The sequence below is a fragment of the Pelodiscus sinensis genome, chromosome 15 (assembly GCF_052426305.1).
Source record: "Pelodiscus sinensis isolate ZL-2025 chromosome 15, ASM5242630v1, whole genome shotgun sequence".
Classification (NCBI taxonomy): domain Eukaryota; kingdom Metazoa; phylum Chordata; order Testudines; family Trionychidae; genus Pelodiscus; species Pelodiscus sinensis.
Genome location: NC_143066.1, coordinates 4,006,348 through 4,023,846, shown reverse-complemented (window position 1 = coordinate 4,023,846; position 17,499 = coordinate 4,006,348). Strand labels below are relative to the sequence as shown.

Genomic DNA, 17,499 nt, shown 5'->3' with positions numbered 1-17,499 from the left:
ACCCTGGCTACAGATGACAGTGCCCCTTGAGAGCTAGGTAAGAACTGTGGGCTGGTGCAGAGCACCCTATGCCCTTCTCCCACCAGCACGGCCCAGGGCAGGGTTTGGATTGTAATTTCCTGTGCCTCAGTCTGCCCATCTGTGAAATGGGGATGATAATCCTGCCCTGCCCTGCAGGGGGCAGCAAGAGTGAACTCACTCATGCGTGCAAAGAGCTTTGAGGCCCCGTGAGGGAAGGCTTTAGTGATGGGACTCCCTACTCCCCTGACTCCTGGCCCAGCTCCCTAGGGCTGTGGTTCCCCGTTACTGTGGGACTGTGCCTTTGCCAATGGGCCGCCTCTGCTTCCAGAGACCCAGCCCCCCCTTGGGTTTGGCTGTCCAGCCCTGTTGACACGGGCACAGTGAGTGCAGCCAAGGTATGTCGCTAACAACAAAAGCCGCTCCCAGCCCAGCTCATCCTCAGATCTGCCGTGGCGGGAAGGTGAGACGCCAGTGGGAAGAGAAGCTCTCCATGCAGACTGCAGACGCCAGGTATACGCGGTGTATTTCTGCGGCTTGTCTGGCTGTGTGTGTGTGCCTTTGTGTGGGCCAGGATTACAGCCAGGCCCCCCAGTCCAGAGAGGGGCCAAAAAATCAGCAGCCTGAAAAGCTGCTAAGTTCAGCTAAGGAGCCAGCTGCTGCTGGGAGCTGGAAACCTTTGACCTGTCTCAGTGTGTGTCCAAGCTCTGTTGCACCCTGCCTACTGCGGGGCAGCTGCGCTGTATGAGCCCATGGGGAGGGGTGTTGCTGTGTGACCCGGGGGAGAGGAGGCCTGGGTTCGAATCCTGGCTCTACTGCCAGATGGCCTCGCACAAGGTGTTTATTTCCCTGTGTCTCCACCCCCACTCCCACGACGGGGGTAGTGCCAGTGAAGAGCTACTGATCAAAAGCGCCCCTGCGAGCTGGCTGCTCTTGGCCCCGGGGGCGAGCTCCGAAGAGCACGGCAATGCAGAGTAGTTGAGCTCCGAGCGCGTGGAAATCGAGGGGGAAGGACCCCGCAGCACTGTATTCCCAACCCCCAGATCCAGAGATCCGCTGGGGCGACCGCATTGGCGCCCGTGTTCCTCGCTTCCCACAAACGCCGGGGGAAGGGGATTTTGGCCTGCGTGGCTGCTTAGCCAAGAAGCAGAGACAGCGCAATGTGCTGATAGCCAGTCACATGCTGCAAAGAACGTAGCACAAGGTCTAGCCCAGGCCAGGGCCGTCCCGAGGGGGTGCAGGGCCTGGGCTAACCCCCTCTAGGCCACAAGCCCCGCCCATTCCTCCCCAAAGCCCACCCCTGCTCCGCCCCCTTATCTCTGGATTTACCCTAGTGTGTCTGCCCTCAGTTGACACGGCTCGGTGGGTGCGTGATGACTGTAGCACTTCTTCCAAACAGGAAGACACTAGCCATGGATGATAGTCTGGAGGCCTCCTGGCGGAAGGAGAAGCTTCTAAGGACTGTTTACACACTGCAAGTGACATCAGACACTACCCTCCAGAAGGCCAGCCCGCTTCTCAGCAGCCAGCGGGGCCTGGGCATGGTGACAGGACACCAAATCCACCAGCTGGCTGAGAAGGCCAAGGTCATCTGCCACGACCTGGACAACATCAGAAACCTCCTCCTCTACCGGGAAAATGACCTGGTCCGGCAGATCCCCAACCCCGACGGCTGCCGCTACGGGGGGCCAAGTGGGATCCACTGCTCGCTGGATGGCTCTCTCTATGTGACGTGTGAGAATGCGCCCTGGGTCCACAGCCTCGCTCGCTCAGGCCGGGCTCTGCCGTCCTTGCTGTGTGTGGATCGGGGAAGGGAAAGAGAACCCTTTTTGCCAGAAGATGTGACAGTGACTCGGGCGGGGATGGTGGCCGTAACTGACATGGTGAATGGGACCATCCAGATCTTCAACCATCGCTGCAAATTCTCCAGAGGGGAGTGGATCCAAATCGGGAAAGTTGATTCCCCCCGGGGTATTGGCGTGGACCCTACTGGAAGGATCCTAGTAGCTGACTACACGCAGGGCAAAGTCCACAGCTTTGCTCTGGACCGCACCTTCAAGATACAGAGTACTCACTCCGTCTCCAGCCTGCGCGGCCCCCGCTTCGTCTGCGGGGCCCCTGCCGGCGGCTTCGTTGTGAGCGAGGAGTGCGGTGACGTCAAGCTGTTCAACAGCAAGCGTACGCTGGTGGGCTGCCTCGGCGCCAGATACAGGCACCAGTTTGGCAACCCGGCGGGGGTCTGTGCCGACGTAGAAGGCAACATCATTGTGGCCGACGAACAGCACCGAGCTGTCCACCTGTTCCCCCAGCGCGGGTCTCCTCTCTGCCTGGTGTCTAAGGGGCTGCGGAAGCCTGCAGGAGTGGCTTGTTCCAACTCCGGGCTGCTTTTCGTAGCAGATGCTGGGGATAATTGTGTCAAAATCTTTAAATACCGTGTGAGGCCTCCCTACGGCCCCAGTAATCCTCGGGTGGCCAGTGACGGTCCAAAGCCAGCTCCTAGATAGACCTACCTTGAAGCCATTTCAGTGACTTAGATCACCCCGCCACCACCGCCACGGTGCCGATTGCCTTACAGTGACATCTTCTGGCAGAGACAAGAACCAGAACCCTGGAATTCTACCTTAGCTGCTTGAGTTGAGTCCTCAGCATTACAGGAGCTTAACATGTGTCATGATTCCCCAGAATGGTCTCTCCCTCCTGCACAGAAAGGCCATTCCCTTCCGGATGCTAATACGGATCCCTCTCATCGACACCCCTCGGTCTCAGACTGGCGGGGGCTTTGCATGTAGGGCCCCAAGGAAGATGGTGTGGACTGAGAATCAAGCCTAGGTCAGAAACAGGGCGGCATTGCCCGTCGTGCATAGCTCACAACTAGGCGTCACCAGGATGGAGTGACACATTAAAGACAACTGATTATTTGTGGGTAAGATTGTTTTGTTTGGCCAGTGAGTATGCTGCACAGCCCAGGGCTAGGAAAACATCCACTGAAAGCAAGGAGTTCAGACCTGAGATACTACAATTATTACAGGGAAGAGATCAGCACATTTCGAGAGATCAGGACTGAGTGCCCTACAGCATTACAACCCCCACAGCTGGGACAGAGCCTCCTGCCCTAGCCACCATGCCACAGTTGTGTGCCACCTCCGACTGCCCAGCCCAGCCCAGGAGTCTAGGAAGCGCACACCAACCTTATCAGCAAGGGCAGCATGCTGGGGAAAGGGTGTGGGAGGGACGGAAGAGCGTCCCGCCCAGAGGGGCTGGGGGGTTACAGTCATTCCACAGCCCTTCCCTAGGTCTGTGAATGACACCGCTGTTCAGCCCCATTCACTCCAACTTCACCCTGGCCACGGTGGAGTCACACCTGGATCTGACTCCGGCTGGCTGATTTCAGAGAACACCCAGCTGGGTCCTGGTTTCCCCGGAGTGTGGGGGAGGGTCTCCCTTGCTGACTTCTGGATCTAGGGGGAGCTGCGAGGGGTGCCCCTCAATGCTCAATTTGTAATGACAGAAGGGCCCGGGCTCAAGCAACGTTTTTATGTTCATACCGGATGTGGCAGGCTCAGAGGTGCCGGGCTCAGAACTGCCGGGCCCAGAGGTGCTGGGGCTGTGAACTGCCAGGCCCGGGGATGCAGGGCCATGAACTTCCGGGCCCAGAGGTGCTGGGGCCATGAACTGCCAAGCCTAGGAAGTGCTGGGGCTCAGCCCTGGCACAAATCAAGCAGAGGTGCCCCTGGCTGGGCCCCGTTTTACCCTCTGCCCCACAATGCCCCATGTGTTCTCCTAAAACCGCCCTTCTCCCACCCACTCCCCAACTACATGTCGTCCTCCCTCCCACCCCACACACACGTATCTTTCCATTCCCCAGAGGCCTGAGCTCCAGCATAAGACACCCCCTCCCCGACCCTAAACACTTCTCCTTTACTTCCATGAGCCCCCGAGTTGTCCCAAAGCCCTGTGCATCCTCCACAGAGCCTCAGCCTGAAGGGAGGAGTCCTGGTCTGGGGCCCAAAGACATGAACACCCTGATGCATATCCCAGCCCGAGCCAGCCTGAGGAAGTGGGGAGGGGTGGAGAATGCAAATGGCATGCAGAAGGTGGGTGAATCTGTGGATAGAGCTAGTCGGCCAAACTCACCCCGAGGAAACGCCATTATCCTTAGCAGACTTACACCAGCAGGGCCCTGTTCACCCATCGCCAGGTGAGAGCAGCTGCCCTGCGGCCCGGGAGAGTTACTCCTCTCTGTTGGGGGGAGGGGAAGCATGGGGCCCTGGAGCTAAGGTTGGCCCACTAGCTTTTTCAGTGACCACGTGGGCGTTTTTGCCCCAGTTGGGTCCAGCATTGGAAGAGTTAAGCCGCAGCTTGTCCTTATCTGTAGGCTCAGCCTGCTGTGGCAGAGCACTACAGCCTGGGTGCAGTGCCTGCTCTCAGCTACCCCCTGGCCTGAGGGAGAGGAGGCGGGAGGCAAGGTCACGCTCACAGCCCTCCCGGCCTGAGTTTCCTCTTTGCCGGCCAAGCTCAGCCCTGAGGGCCACTTGTTTCAGTGGAAGTTAGAAGCGGTGGAGGTAAGGTGTGTGCTCTAGTGCAGCCCTTGGGAAAGAAGTCAGCTGGGGCCCTTGGCTGCATGGGGAGAGGCAAGGTGCAGCTTCCTGCAGGCTGCTATGCTCAGCAGCAGGCAGCTAGGCAGGTTAGAGGGGCTGGCAGAGGGCATGCACCCCCCCCCCCCCGGTCCGGGACTGCTCCATGCCCCCCCCCCTTCCCGGTGCCATGTGGAAGGGAGGGAAGCTGCAGCTGCGCATACTGAGTCCCTATTGCTTTTCCTACTTCCTCTGACTGGGGAAGGAGGGGAAAGTGCTGACCAGCTGCATTCCTCCTCTTCCCCTCCTCTAGGAAGCCAGGAGCAAGAGGGAGGCAGAAGGCTGGGCATTTTCCCTCCTCCCTAGTCAGAGGAGGGGCTCTGAAGCAGGAAAAGCAACAGGGGCCCGGTATGTACAAATGCAGCTTCCCCCCCCATGGTGCCCTTGCCCCCCACACGCACCCCTACACACATCCTGCCCCTATCCTGAGCCCCCGCCCTGAAATCTGTACCCCCGCATCCCCTCTGCTCTGAGCGCCCCACATCCCCAGCCTGACTCCTGCACCCCGTATGCCCCCTGCTTTGAGCCCCCACACTCAGCCCACTGCTCTGACTCCCCACACCCCAACCCTCTGCCCTCAACCCTTTCTCATACCTCCAGTCCTGACTCCCATACCCTCACATCCCCATCCTGACTCCTGCACCCCCATATCCCTCCTGCTCTGAGCCCTCCACACTCCCTGCCCTGACTCCTGCACCCCACAAATCCCCAGGCTCCCACTCCTCACTCCTCCTCATGCCCCCCAACCTTGACTCCTACACTCCCTCCACACTCCAAGCCCCTGCCCTGAGCTCCTCCTGACTCCCAAGTTCCTGCCCTGACTCCTGCTATGTCCTCCACATCGCTCCTACCCTGAGCCCCTCTTCCCCCCCATGCTCAGATTTCTTACAGGTATTGTTGTATTGTACCTGGGGGGGTGGGAATGTATGTGACACAATAGTACCTGCAAGAAACTTAAGTTACTTTCACCCCTGGTTAGAAGCTTAAATGCCTTTGACGGTCTGGCCCCAGATGCTCAGGTAGATGTGGTTGCTATGGCATCCCTCAGTCTGCTTGCTGCTCCACTTAGTAGTTCAGATATGGGGAGGAAGAAGGAATTGAGAGATCCTGATAGGCAAGCTTTGGGGGCAGTGCTCCACCCTGCTATGGGTGGGGGAAGAGACCTGGGTTTGGCATTGGGACTCCTGCTACCTGCATGACATGACTGGGTTGGGAAGTGCTGTGGTGGCAACATGCCAGACAAGCTGAAAGGAATACACAGAGGGAGACGGGCTGGGTAACAGGGCAGCGAGCTGTGCTCAGAGCATAGGACAGATCTAGTCTAGGTTATAACTTGTATTGGACCAACTTTTGTTGGGGGAGAAAGACGAACTTTGGAGCTTACGCAGAGCGAGTATCTCATACTCCTTGTCTCTCACACCCCTGCATTTTCCCTGCAAGGCATTTTTAATGGCCAATCTTCATTCTCATTGTGAAGGTAAAATCGAAACTTTTCTGTTAAAAGATCCAGTGTTTGTAAAACCACATTTTGGGGTGGAAAAACTTTATGCACAGAACGTGCTGATGGCTGTGATGCCTGCTCTCTAGGGCATGTCCACACTACCTGGCTGGTGGATGGGCAATGCTCTATCCAGGGCGGTGGATGGAGGCGATAAATCGACTGCCATGTGCTCTGCACCAGAACATGCCCCAAGCGTGGCCCAAAGGTTCAAAAGGCTGCGGCCAAACCATGCCCAGCGCTTGAGTTTGGGGCCCAACCCATCGGCGGTGAGTGATGCCGGTGCCATCAGGCCTGTAGCTGGGTGTTGTGTCTCAGGCCCCTCCTTCTATTCATGGGAGCCGGGGGGGCTGGACAGAACTCTCCCCTCCACAGGCTGCCCCACTGGGGAGGGGTGTGCGCTGCAGCCGGCGGAACCTTAGAGCTGCAGCTTCCGGGGCCTGCCCGGAACGCACTGGGGACGGACAGCACAGACTCCTCCGGTCTGACCGCGTTACCTAGCAACTGTCCAGCCATCCCCGGAAGTGGCTGGAATGTCGGGCGTGGGGAGCGGCGCGCTGGCTGCTTGACTGGGGTAGGAGGGGGCACTTGGGGGGGGGGGACGTGGGCTGCAGGGAGGGGGCTGCGCGGGAAGGAGAGAGCACGTGGGGAGGGGTCACGTGGGGGGACAGGAGCTGGGGAGCGATCGCGCTGGGGGCTGGGGGAGGGGTATTGGGGCATTACAAGAGGGAGGGGTCACTGGGGGCTGGGGGAGGGGTATTGGGGCATTACAAGAGGGAGGGGTCACGGGTCTGGGGGAGGGGTATTGGGGCATTACAAGAGGGAGGGGTCACTGGGGGCTGGGGGAGGGGTATTGGGGCATTACAAGAGGGAGGGGTTGCTGGGGGAGGGGTATTGGGGCATTACAAGAGGGAGGGGTCATTCTGGGGGAGGGGGTTGAATACTAGGACTGGAAGGGACCCCTCCCCCATGGCAGGACCAAATACTTGTATGCTAGTATGTGGAGCACATTGGTTGTATTACCTGTTCATGGCATTTTGCTTACACCTTACCAAGGGCACTTTGTTTTTGTTTCATTGAGGGCTTATGGGGTGATGTAATTAAGTTAGGCACTTTAACCTTTTTTAGGGCTTTTCGGGTGTAAGGTGCCTATTTTGGGGAGGGATCATTGTAATCTGCTCCCCTCTGTTTCATTGCTCTGAGGAAGGGCACGTCTCTCTCGTGGGTCCTTGCACTGTATCCTTGATTCTGGCAGCTCCCCTTTATGTGCTGGTGGCCCAGATGGTGTCAGAGACACTGAGCACCCACAGCCAGGCTCCTTCATCCCCTGTGCTTGGCCTTTCTTTCTCTGCACAGGCACCAGGGTCTGGTGGTTCCCCTACCTCTGGCAAGCCAAAATTATCGGAGCTCGTGACAAGAACTCATTAAAACAGAGGCTGAAATGCCTCCACACAAGTGAGTTCATTAGCAGAATGAAATGCTCTGGCAAGAGCAGTGCAGTAAATATACAGCCATGACGGAGTTAAAATGAAGCCCAGAGAGTGAGCCTAGTTCTGCCAGCCTGAAGGAAACTGCAGTATATACCAGTTCTGTGCTTGTACATAGTTCCCCTCCAGGCTGGCACGCTGCTTTAGATGCTACTAGAGAGTTTCCTCTGCCAGTGGCTTGTATGCTAGTTCTGCAGGCAGAAAACTCTCCTGCCTGATGTAAACTAGGAGGCAGTACTTGAACAAGGCTCTCTTACAGAGTTGGAAGTGGATTTTGTGCTCTTGTATGGTACCAGCTCAACACCCCTGAGGACTGAAGTTCTTGTCTTCAGCTCCAGAGTGGGTCCAATATGCCAGTGTTGCTTGCTCCTGCCCTTGACAAACCATGTCTAGGGATGAGAAGCAAGTTCAGACTCTGTGGTTCATTTAGTCTTTGGCCTCTCAACTGAGAGCACTGACAAGGTGGCTAAATGATGCCCGTTGCTGAGGTGATTTTGTGATCTTCTGCCTCTCTAGCATTATTGCTGTCCACAATACATTTCACAGAGGCAACTGAATATCCAATGACAGTAACATCTTTCACTCACTGCTAGATGAGGAATGTAATAGTGTAGTCGATTAACTGATTACTCGATAAACAAAACTTTATAGACGAATGCTATAGACTACATGCATTCCCCCGCCAATAAATTTAGCAGGCTGGTCAGCAGCCCAGCTGAGTCCTGGCTTGCGTTGAGTCTGGGACCTACCCCACTGCAGCTCTGCATTAAAAGTGTATTAGGAGCCAGGCAGGTGGGCAGGCAGCCTGGTTCAGTTCTGGGTCTGGCAGCTCGTGCTGGGTCGGGGAGCTCAGACCCTTCCCTGGACAGGGGCTGCTGCCACCCTGTGCTTCTGCCTTTGTATCAGAGGTAGTAGCGTGGGGTGACAGGCAGCCAGTCCGCGAGGGGAGCTGGTTTTTAAACTGGTTCCCCTTGTGGACCAGCTCCTGATATAGAGGCAGCAGCGTGGAGTGGCAGGGGTCTCCTCAGGAGTGGGGCCAGAGCACACTGGCTTCCAGCCCCACCCCCAGGAACTATAGACTAGTTGACTAATCAATAAGAATTATTCAATTAACTGATATTTAACATCCCTATACTGGATTTGAGTTGGCAACGCTGCTGGTGAGTGCTCTGTGTCTATTACCAGTCCTCTGACCCAACCAGTCCTCTTGGAATGCTTTCTCTGAGGCTTAGATCCCTTAGGAAAGAATCAGTTTTGAAAAGCAAAAAATGGAAACTTTAAATATCAAGGTTTTTAATTAGCTAAATGTGAATAATGCAATTGGTACCTTAACTTTTTATTTTTATATTAATGCATTTATTATATGGTATCCCACATCTTCCATTTCAATTATTCCAAAGATTTTCATAGTGGCAGCATATAACTGCATTGGAAAAGTTTGAGGGCTGAGGAAATGTAGAGACTCTTGAGTAGCAGGCAACTGTAGAGGGCTAGGCAGTTTGAGGCTTTGATAGAATAAGCACATTTGGTAGATATTTCTATTGAAATGATCAGCATTCAAATACTAGATTGTGGTGACATTTAAAATATAACTCTGTTTTCAGATATAATGAACAGAAACGAATAAAGCAATTTACACTGCAAGTCATTAGTACCGTTGGAAATATAGCCCAAGTCTCATGAATTTCCAGATCCGTTCACTGATTACTGGAATATGTTGCAGTAACCAGTTAACATGAGACAATTTATTTTTTGCTGTAGAGATATCACATGTCCCCTTAAAACCAATATTTATTGGATTTTGAGCAGTTAACTATGTTCAGAGCTGTTTTATTATTTATACTGATATGTGGACAAGGTAGTAAATCAAATCATTCTATGCTAATTTGGGGGAGGGGTAAGAGGAGAGAGGAGAAAAATACAATCAGTGATACCCAAATAGAGAAGAAAAAATTAGAGAAATTTTATCTTCATTCTTCTTCGTGAGGGTTTTAAAAAGTTGAGAACAAAATGAATATTAAAGCTACATGAAACAGCAATCTGTTTCTGAAAGGGTGGTTGAATTGACAAAGACTCTGTGGAGGAGGGAGTAGCATGGGAAATTGGAGATCTCTTGCTATAATAGTACATCAAAACTGCTGATATTACCTGGAAAAATAAAAATTCATCTTTAAAGGTACACTGGTAAGATAAGTGTTACCATGTGAAAAAAATCCCACTTATGCCATATTATTAACAATATAGTAGACCAGTGTTTCTCAAAGTATCTTGTGTCAATTGCTGGGAAATTTTACTTTTAGGCATTCAGTGTTGCACTATATCTAGAATGCAAGCACTGCAACATGATTTTAAAATAAGTTTCCATTTATGTATGCGTTTGCATCTGTGTACTTTTAACTCCTGGAAACATGTCTTTTGGCCTTAGGTTTGTAAAAGTATTTTGACAGTAAAAACTAAATTTTGCACCAGATCTCACCTGATAATGCTTCTTTAACAGTCTTATGATGTGTGAGGGATAATGGGTAGGCTTTCTTGAACAAATCCCACAATCTTTCAAAAAGGAGATTTACTAATAAGCAAACAGATTTATTCCTTAATTTCTTACAGCTACTATTCCAGTTATCCGTCTCTGTTAAGCAGATAGGAACAGCTGACATGCATCCAACCTAGGAAGGGCAGCCCTTATTTTGTAGCAAAACAATGACCTTTTTTTCCTCTTTTCTCTCCAAGAAGCTGTTCTGGCCCCTACTATTTCAGTGTTGGTAAATGGTGTGTCCTGATGGGTTTTTCAGCCCATTTGGCCCTGTTAATGATTGTTAAGTTTTGGCAGGTATGAACTTGTTGTCTAAGCTTTTCAGTAACAGCTCTCTGTTTTTTGTCCCCCAACTCCATTTGGATTTGATATGTGTTGTACCCTCACACTTTTCGTTTTATACTGTACCTTCACCTCTTGGTTCTATGATTTTCCCCCTTCTTCCTCTTTTTGCTTGAGGCCTGGCATCCTTTATATAAAATTATTTGAGGTTCTTCTACGATCCCACTTCCTCAAAGGCTCCACATAGCAGAAATTATCCCCCTGGCCCAGGAGGGAAGGATGTAACTCCCTTTGTGGCCTGTGAATGCTGCTCATGCAGTCAGCCGGAGGGGACTGTCAGACAAGGCGCTTACTTCCCTCAGGAGCTGAGAGGGCTGTCAGCTCTTAGCAGCATTCAGAGTTCTGCACCTATGTTACTATACTAAAAATTCCCAGAAACACACATATGCACCCTCTTTAGTGTGAGTGTTGGGGTGGCCTCAGCTGCTGTGAAATGAAGGGGAAAATTCAGACCCCGGAAAAATTGGCCTTTGATAGCAGCAATTGTGGTGCTTGCCCCACTGCCAACACGTGCCAAGAAAACTTTACCTTTCCACCTCAAGGGGCTGAAAGGAATTCATCCGTGAACAGTCAGTTCCTACCACCGCCTTTGGCAGGTTGGTGGTTATGTGACTAGTCAAGTGACTTGGCTTAATTGTTCCCCGCTACCCTCCCCATCACAGATAAGTGTATCTTTTCCATGGCAAATTGCCAGGTGCGTAGATTCAGTATATCAGTTAAACTTTATTAAACAGAGAGAAAAACACACACACTGGGGAGTTCCCTGTTCTGTGTACCCTCAACGTGTTATAAATTCACTGTGTATTTCTCTTTCCAATTGACTGCTCCCATCACAAAGATGCCAGCCTGAGGGGTTCATGGTGGTTTCACATCCATAGCACAATGCTGAAGGACAGAAAGGGACAGAAGTCACCGGGTGCTGATTTTTCCGAGGGAGCACCCTCCTTAATGCAATTATATTTCTATTAGATACTTCAGCATTATGTAAAGAGACACTGTCAGCTAGTTCAAGGCTCAACATGTATTTATTTATAGTTAAAGTGATTTATAAAACCATAGAAATGTGCTCCCCCTGAACTGGGAAAAACCCAAACTACTTTAGATTGCAAGGTGGTCAGGGATCATAGGCAAAGCAGGGCATAATAAGTGAATATAATATTTACCCTTCTTTAGGACCTTCCATCCAAGCAATTCAATCTGAATCCTTCCAGTCCCCTCTGTGAAATAGATCAATAGTTCTCATTTTACAGTGGCAGAAGCTGAGCCACAGATGAGTTAAGCAATGTGACCGAGGTTACACAATGAATCTGTGGTAGAACATGTTCCTCAGGATATAAGTCAACCTCTAATTGAAGGAGTTAGGAAGAAACATTCTCCTGTAGCAAGCTGGTATACAACTGCCCATTTCCAGGTTTCTACTCCTTTTTCCGGGCCATGTATTAGGGATGTAAACTAGCATTTCAAATGTTAACCAGTTAACCGCCTGCTGCAGCGCAGGCAGTGGGCTGCTGGAGAGCCCCCTGCCCATGGCATGGCACGGCACGGTGGACCTGGCTGGGCTGGAGCAGCTCCTTGCCCACAGAGCGCCAAGCACCAGTTAACCAATTACCAGTAAGCATCACGCAGTAAAGAGTGATGCTTACTGAGTAACCAGTTAACTGGTTACCCATTTACATCCCTACCACGTACTGCTGTCAGAGGTGGGATACTGGGCTAGATGACCCCGGGTTGGAGCCTGTCTGGCAATTCGCAGGATCTGAGTGCAGAGTTATGAGAAATGGTTCAAAGACAGGCAAAATGCCCTTCTGTTGGAAACTCCACTGCAAGCTCATTTAGAGAGTCTGTTTATCAGAAACGTGGCAAGTCCCTTTCACCTGATGCCATGTGGCTAACAGCATCAGTGTCAGCTTCTTAATGCAGAGGCAGTTCTCAGCTTGCTCTTGGATATGGCAGTTTGGAACTTTGCTGGATCCCCTCGCCAATGGCTTTCTTTAAGCTCCCGGTGGGAGGCGGGGTGGTTCTGTGCCTTTACCCACAGTCTCTAAGTTTTATTTTTGTATTTATTGGCAGGTACTACGCTCTTCCAGGATTGCTGTCATGGTGATTAAAGTCTTCTTCCCCTCTTGCTGTGCCACAGCAGAGAGTGGCCTTTTGATTGGCCATTGGATCCCAGAACAGAACTCTGCTGTCATCCTTGCTGTGGTCCACTTCCCTTTTATTCCTGGCCAGGTGAAGCAGTATCTCTCTGAAGTCCAGCAAGTGACTCAGGTCAATACGTGTGTGCTGGGCTCATGGACGAACAGCAAACAGGAGAAGGAAGAGGTCCTGAACAAGTTTCTGGAAGATCTCAGCTCAATCTTTTCCCACGAGCCCTGGATTCAGCTCAGCAAAGAGAGTGACAGCAAGGTTTGGAGCTGCTATATCTTTCAGAAACACCCCAGCAGCCCTATGGAAGATGAATTCATCTTAGTATATTATGACCAACGCAAGGTAATGCTTTCACAGCTGCATACCGCAGACAACCAGGCTACCTCCGCTGATCACAAAAGAAACGACGCCTCAAAACTAGCTGCTGTGTTTGACACAGTTGCAGAGAGCAAGATACTGTTCATGACGGACAGATATGATGATGGGCCCATCAAACTGACTCACTGGCAGTCCGAAGGAGTGGAAGCCAGTATTATTGTGGAGCTGATGAAGCAGGCTTCTGGGCCTGTGTGTATGCTGCTGACATTCCTGCTTTCACTTGTCTCCGGTGTCTGTAAAAGCAGGTAGGTGATGTAAGGTGGGGCAGGTTGTGTAGTCCAGCCCTAGACTGTCAGTAGGGGACAAGTTTCCTGTTCAGCCCCAACAAGCAAAGTAAATTTTGTTAAAATACCTCAAGTTCGGCGAGGGTGAGACAGTCTGAGTGGCCATCAGGGACCTGTTCACCCACTCAGAGTCAATTTCCCCACAGTGAGTAGAGATCATTCTGTATCTGTCTCAACATAGCAAGAACAACTCCAACCCTGGGAAGCTGCTACTGATAGTAGCCCTTTCCTATTTAAGTGGGAGGGCTGGGACCTGCTGTCTATGATAGTCTCCCGAACATAGGTCAGCCCAGTACAAGTTCATGCTGAATCAGTGATTAGCCTGTATGAGTTCCAGGGTTAGCACTTGGTGGGAAACTCCCTGACTGAAACTTTCTGTTGGAGTCATACTTACATGGCGCTGGAGGGTAGTGGAGGTGGTGTTTGCGGCTGCACGGATGCAATGTACCGTGTTGCCTGGTAGGTACTAACAGTTCCTTCAGACCCCAAGAGGTTTCTGGGGGAGCGGTGAGGTTTTACAAGCTGAATTTGTTCCCGTTTTCACTGGGAGCAAAACCTCTGCCTCAGCCTCACAAGTTCAACTGTGAGTTCTTGCAGCCACTGCTTGAATGACAGGATGATGCAGAGCGCGCTCATTTTTTCACCCCACTAGCCAGGCTGCTCTCATCTCTCTTTGCCATGATGCGCCCCTTTAGCTGACGGATGTGCTGCGATGTTGGCAAGCTGGACATCTAATTCCAACATTGACATCAAATGGCAGAGCCGCAGACCTGGAACTGGTTGGCAGAAGATTAGCGGGAGCCCTGGATCAAGTACATCCTTGCTGGAACTCTGTTCACTTTACTTACCTTGCACACTGAAAGGAAGTTTCACCAAGCCTCAGTATAACATCCTGCAAGTGCTGGCACAAAAGGGAAATCTGAACAGACCTGAAGGGAAAAAGCTCTTGTATATAAAGCTTAGCACCACAGCCGGGCAAGCCGTCTAGTGAGATTGGATTGTGTTCCCAAAAAGGGGATTGGAGTTCAGTTTTCAAGCTGGGAGAGGACAGTTTGATTAATCAGATTTGGATAACAGCTACTAAAGCATTCATGGGCAAATCTTTTCAAGTATAGCCTCAAGCTACAGGGAATGGAATCTTTTAACAGGTTTCCAACTGTACAATGCTGTCAGGAAAAATCACAGGGAGCCATTTCCTACAGAATGGCTTGTTGGATTTTTCTGCTTGATGTGGAAATCTGAAACTGTTATAATTATCTCATACTATCTGGTAAAGTCATTTTAGGGTCACACTCAGTCTTGATGTAAATAGATGGCACTCCATTGGCTCCAGTGGAATTTCACTGTTGTAAGAGTCTGAATTTGGCCCCTTGGTACTCATGGAATCATTATCTAGTTAGAGCACTCAACTGGGAGTCATTTGTTTCAAGTTCTTTCTCCTGCTCTCTACTGACTCACTGTGTGGCTCTGGAAAAATCCTTTGTCTTGCTCTGCATCAGTTTCATTTCCTATAAAATGGGCAGAACACCTTCCTAGCAAAGGTATTTGGCTGTAATTTCAGAGATTTGAGTTCAGTTCTTAGTGCTGCCACAAACTTCCTGTATGTCATCTAATCTCACTGGGCATTTCATTGCTTAAGGCTCCTTTTGTGTCAGCCTACTTGGAGCAAGTGTCATAGGGCAGTTGTAAGGCTTCTTCCCTCACGCAGGGAGGACACCCAGTCCTGGGTGGCAGGCATCTGTACCTGGCACAGAACTGGCTCCACTAGGTCTGTGCTGCCTTCAGTCACTGAGGGCATTCCAGGGTGGCTTGGAGCAGGGGCAGACCAGAAGAGGGCGGACCTGCAACCTGGTGATTCTGTGTCTCTGGGAAGCCTAAGGACCTTTAAAGTCTGCTCCTCTAGCCCTGCAGAAAAGGTGGGAGTGGTGGTTCAGATTTTGTGCAGTTTGATGTCAGAGAAGCTGGGTATGGCAGTGACTTTTGGCAGTCACTACTGTCCCTGGGTAATTCCTTTTTGTAATCCCTGTGGTGATTGAATTGTATTTGGTGAAGACACATGGTGTCCCCTCGGTCTGAGCTGCTGCAATGTCCCTCACTTGCTTGGGGAGCTTCAGTCTGTACCTTACATATCGAATGCTGCTTCCTTCCAGGCTGTTCACATCAAAGCACAAGGTGCTGAATTTCTGATTGAAGATGTGGGTCTTGACCTGTAAAGGTCAGGTGATTTGGGGCCTGGCTACTTTAGATATTGCAGCTAAGGGTACCTCAGTTCCAGTCTTGTACAATAGTAGCTGAGATCACCTGGGGTGCTCAAGCTGGCAGTTCTCTGGTTTAATGCAAAGGGGTTTCTGGCAGGTTGATTTCAGAGATGGGACCTCCGTTCTGGAACTCACTTCCTTGACAGACCAAGTTTGCTGCTTTTGGGGGCCTGCTGCAAGGCCTGTCTTCCCAAGCGGTGAGCTGGTTGGAAAGGGTCGTTAGTCCTAACAGGCTGGAGGGTTTGATTACTGAAATTCACGCAAACTGAAGGCTTTTTGAATGTTTCACAGCAGATAGGATGGCACATGTAAAAATGTCATGATTAATGAGATTCTCCTGGCAACAGCACAGGCTGCATGCAGTGATTCAGCCGTACAGATGCCCACACATTCTGCTGCAGGTACGCTGGTCTGAAATATAGGCGTCTCTTCAGTTCCGCCTTGTGCCTAGCAGTGGTAATTGCAGCTTAATGTTTAAGGTTTCTGAGCAGAACTACCATTAATACTGAAAGGTCTCCAGGTCATTGTTAGAGGCATTAGAGTAATTTAATATTGGAGCAGTAAACGCCACATGTTCCTCTTTTTAAAAATAAGCACTTAATAGCTTTCTGCTGATACTGTCTGACCTCCAGTAAGGAGTCTTTGTACTGTACTATGCCTGATTCTCACCCAGTCGGGAGTCTTTGTTCCTGGAATTGTAGTGCAGAGCAGCGGGAAGCCAGGAGGTTCTATTTAATGGAGCTTTCACATTTGTGTGCAGTTCCAATTCAGATATGTTGCTTTTCATCTGGAATCTGCCATATCCATCCAGAGTCTTGGAACATATTATCTGAACTGGAAAATCAAAATTCTCTGCAAAGTACCTTAAATTATTCACATTTGAAAACACTCCCGATATAAGAACGTCCGTGCCGGGTCAGCCAGTGGCCAATGCCAGGTGCCCCAGAGGGAGTGAACAGAACAGGGAATCATCAAATGATCCCTCCCCTGTCATCCATTCCCAGCTTCTGACAAAGAGAGGCTAGAGACACCATCTCTGCCCGTCCTGGCTAATAGCCATTGATGGACCTCTCCTCTCTGAATTTATCTAGTTCATTTTTGAACCCTGTTACAGTCCTGGTCTTCATGATATCCTCTGGCAAGGAGTTCCACAGGTTGACTGTGTGTTGTGTGAAGAAAAACTTTATTTTGTTTGTTTTAAATCTGCTGCCTATTCATTTCATTTAGTAACCCCTAGTTCTTGGGTTATGGGAACAAGTAAATAACTTTTCTTTCTTTACTTTCTCTGCACCAGTCAGGATTTTATAGACCTCTAGCATATACCCCTTTAGCCTCCTCTTTTCAAAGCTAAAAAGTCCCAGTTTTAATAATCTCTCCTCATATGGCAGCCTTTCCAAACCCCAAATTGTTTTTGTTGTCCTTTTCCGAACTTTTTCCTCTCTCATTGCTCAAAACGTCTCCATTTAAATAGTGTAACGATATAAAGGCCAGTCATTCTGCTTCATATTAGAATTGTTTTCTGTTACATGTATAAGAAACCCAACTGCATCCTATAAGGCTGAAAAACAAACAGGAGCATTTGTGGCAACTTGCCTTACATTGTAGGGTTAATATAAAATCCTAGAAGTATTTTTGTTTGTTCTGCTTGGGTAGTATTACAAATGGGATTTTCCATAGATGATTCTACAACTGCTTTATTTTTTCAATATTTCTACTTTTCCTTTTCTGGGGTATTTTTGTGGGGGGGGAGGGGACTGGGAGTGAGGAGTGGAGGTTGGTTTTAGTGAAGTTTAGTACTGAGTTTCAGCTTCTCCAGGGCTGGAGCAGTGGACAACTTCATTGGGAAGGGCAAGCTCTCTTCCTTTTTCCTGCCTTTGTAGCAGGAGTCTCTGCTCCAGCAGATGAGCTGCAGACCATCA

The 17,499-nt window shown here is 50.5% G+C and overlaps 2 protein-coding genes across 6 annotated transcripts in view; both read left to right on the top strand.

Moving 5' to 3' along the window:
- Positions 1-325: 325 nt before the first annotated feature.
- NHLRC4 (NHL repeat containing 4) lies at positions 326-3,027 on the top strand. Its single transcript, XM_075899046.2, has 2 exons — positions 326-531; positions 1,418-3,027. Exons 1-2 carry the CDS (start codon positions 419-421, stop codon positions 2,520-2,522), a joined length of 1,218 nt encoding a protein of 405 aa, XP_075755161.2. The 5' UTR covers positions 326-418; the 3' UTR covers positions 2,523-3,027.
- Positions 3,028-4,428: 1,401 nt separating this feature from the next.
- Positions 4,429-17,499, top strand: part of PIGQ (phosphatidylinositol glycan anchor biosynthesis class Q) — a 39,533-nt gene continuing 26,462 nt past the window's right edge. For 2 of the 5 annotated variants that reach the window (XM_075899042.2, XM_075899041.2), the window contains exons 1-2: positions 6,572-6,724; positions 12,583-13,283. In XM_075899042.2, coding sequence (XP_075755157.2) covers positions 12,610-13,283 — 674 coding nt within the window. In that variant the 5' untranslated portion in view covers positions 6,572-6,724; positions 12,583-12,609. Of the gene's footprint in view, positions 4,581-4,870; positions 5,001-6,571; positions 6,725-7,153; positions 7,606-12,582; positions 13,284-17,499 lie in introns of those variants that run through there. The other 3 variants (XM_075899045.2, XM_075899043.2, XM_075899044.2) reach the window with 3 other exon arrangements.

What these genes read in the sequence shown, in the direction of transcription:
- NHLRC4 (XM_075899046.2), top strand. Translation starts at nt 419, where the DNA reads ATGTCGCTAACAACAAAAGCCGCTCCCAGCCCAGCTCATCCTCAGATC. An exon ending in ATGCAGACTGCAGACGCCAG is followed by an intron (nt 532 to 1,417) that starts GTATACGCGGTG and finishes TCTTCCAAACAG; the next exon opens with GAAGACACTAGCCATGGATG.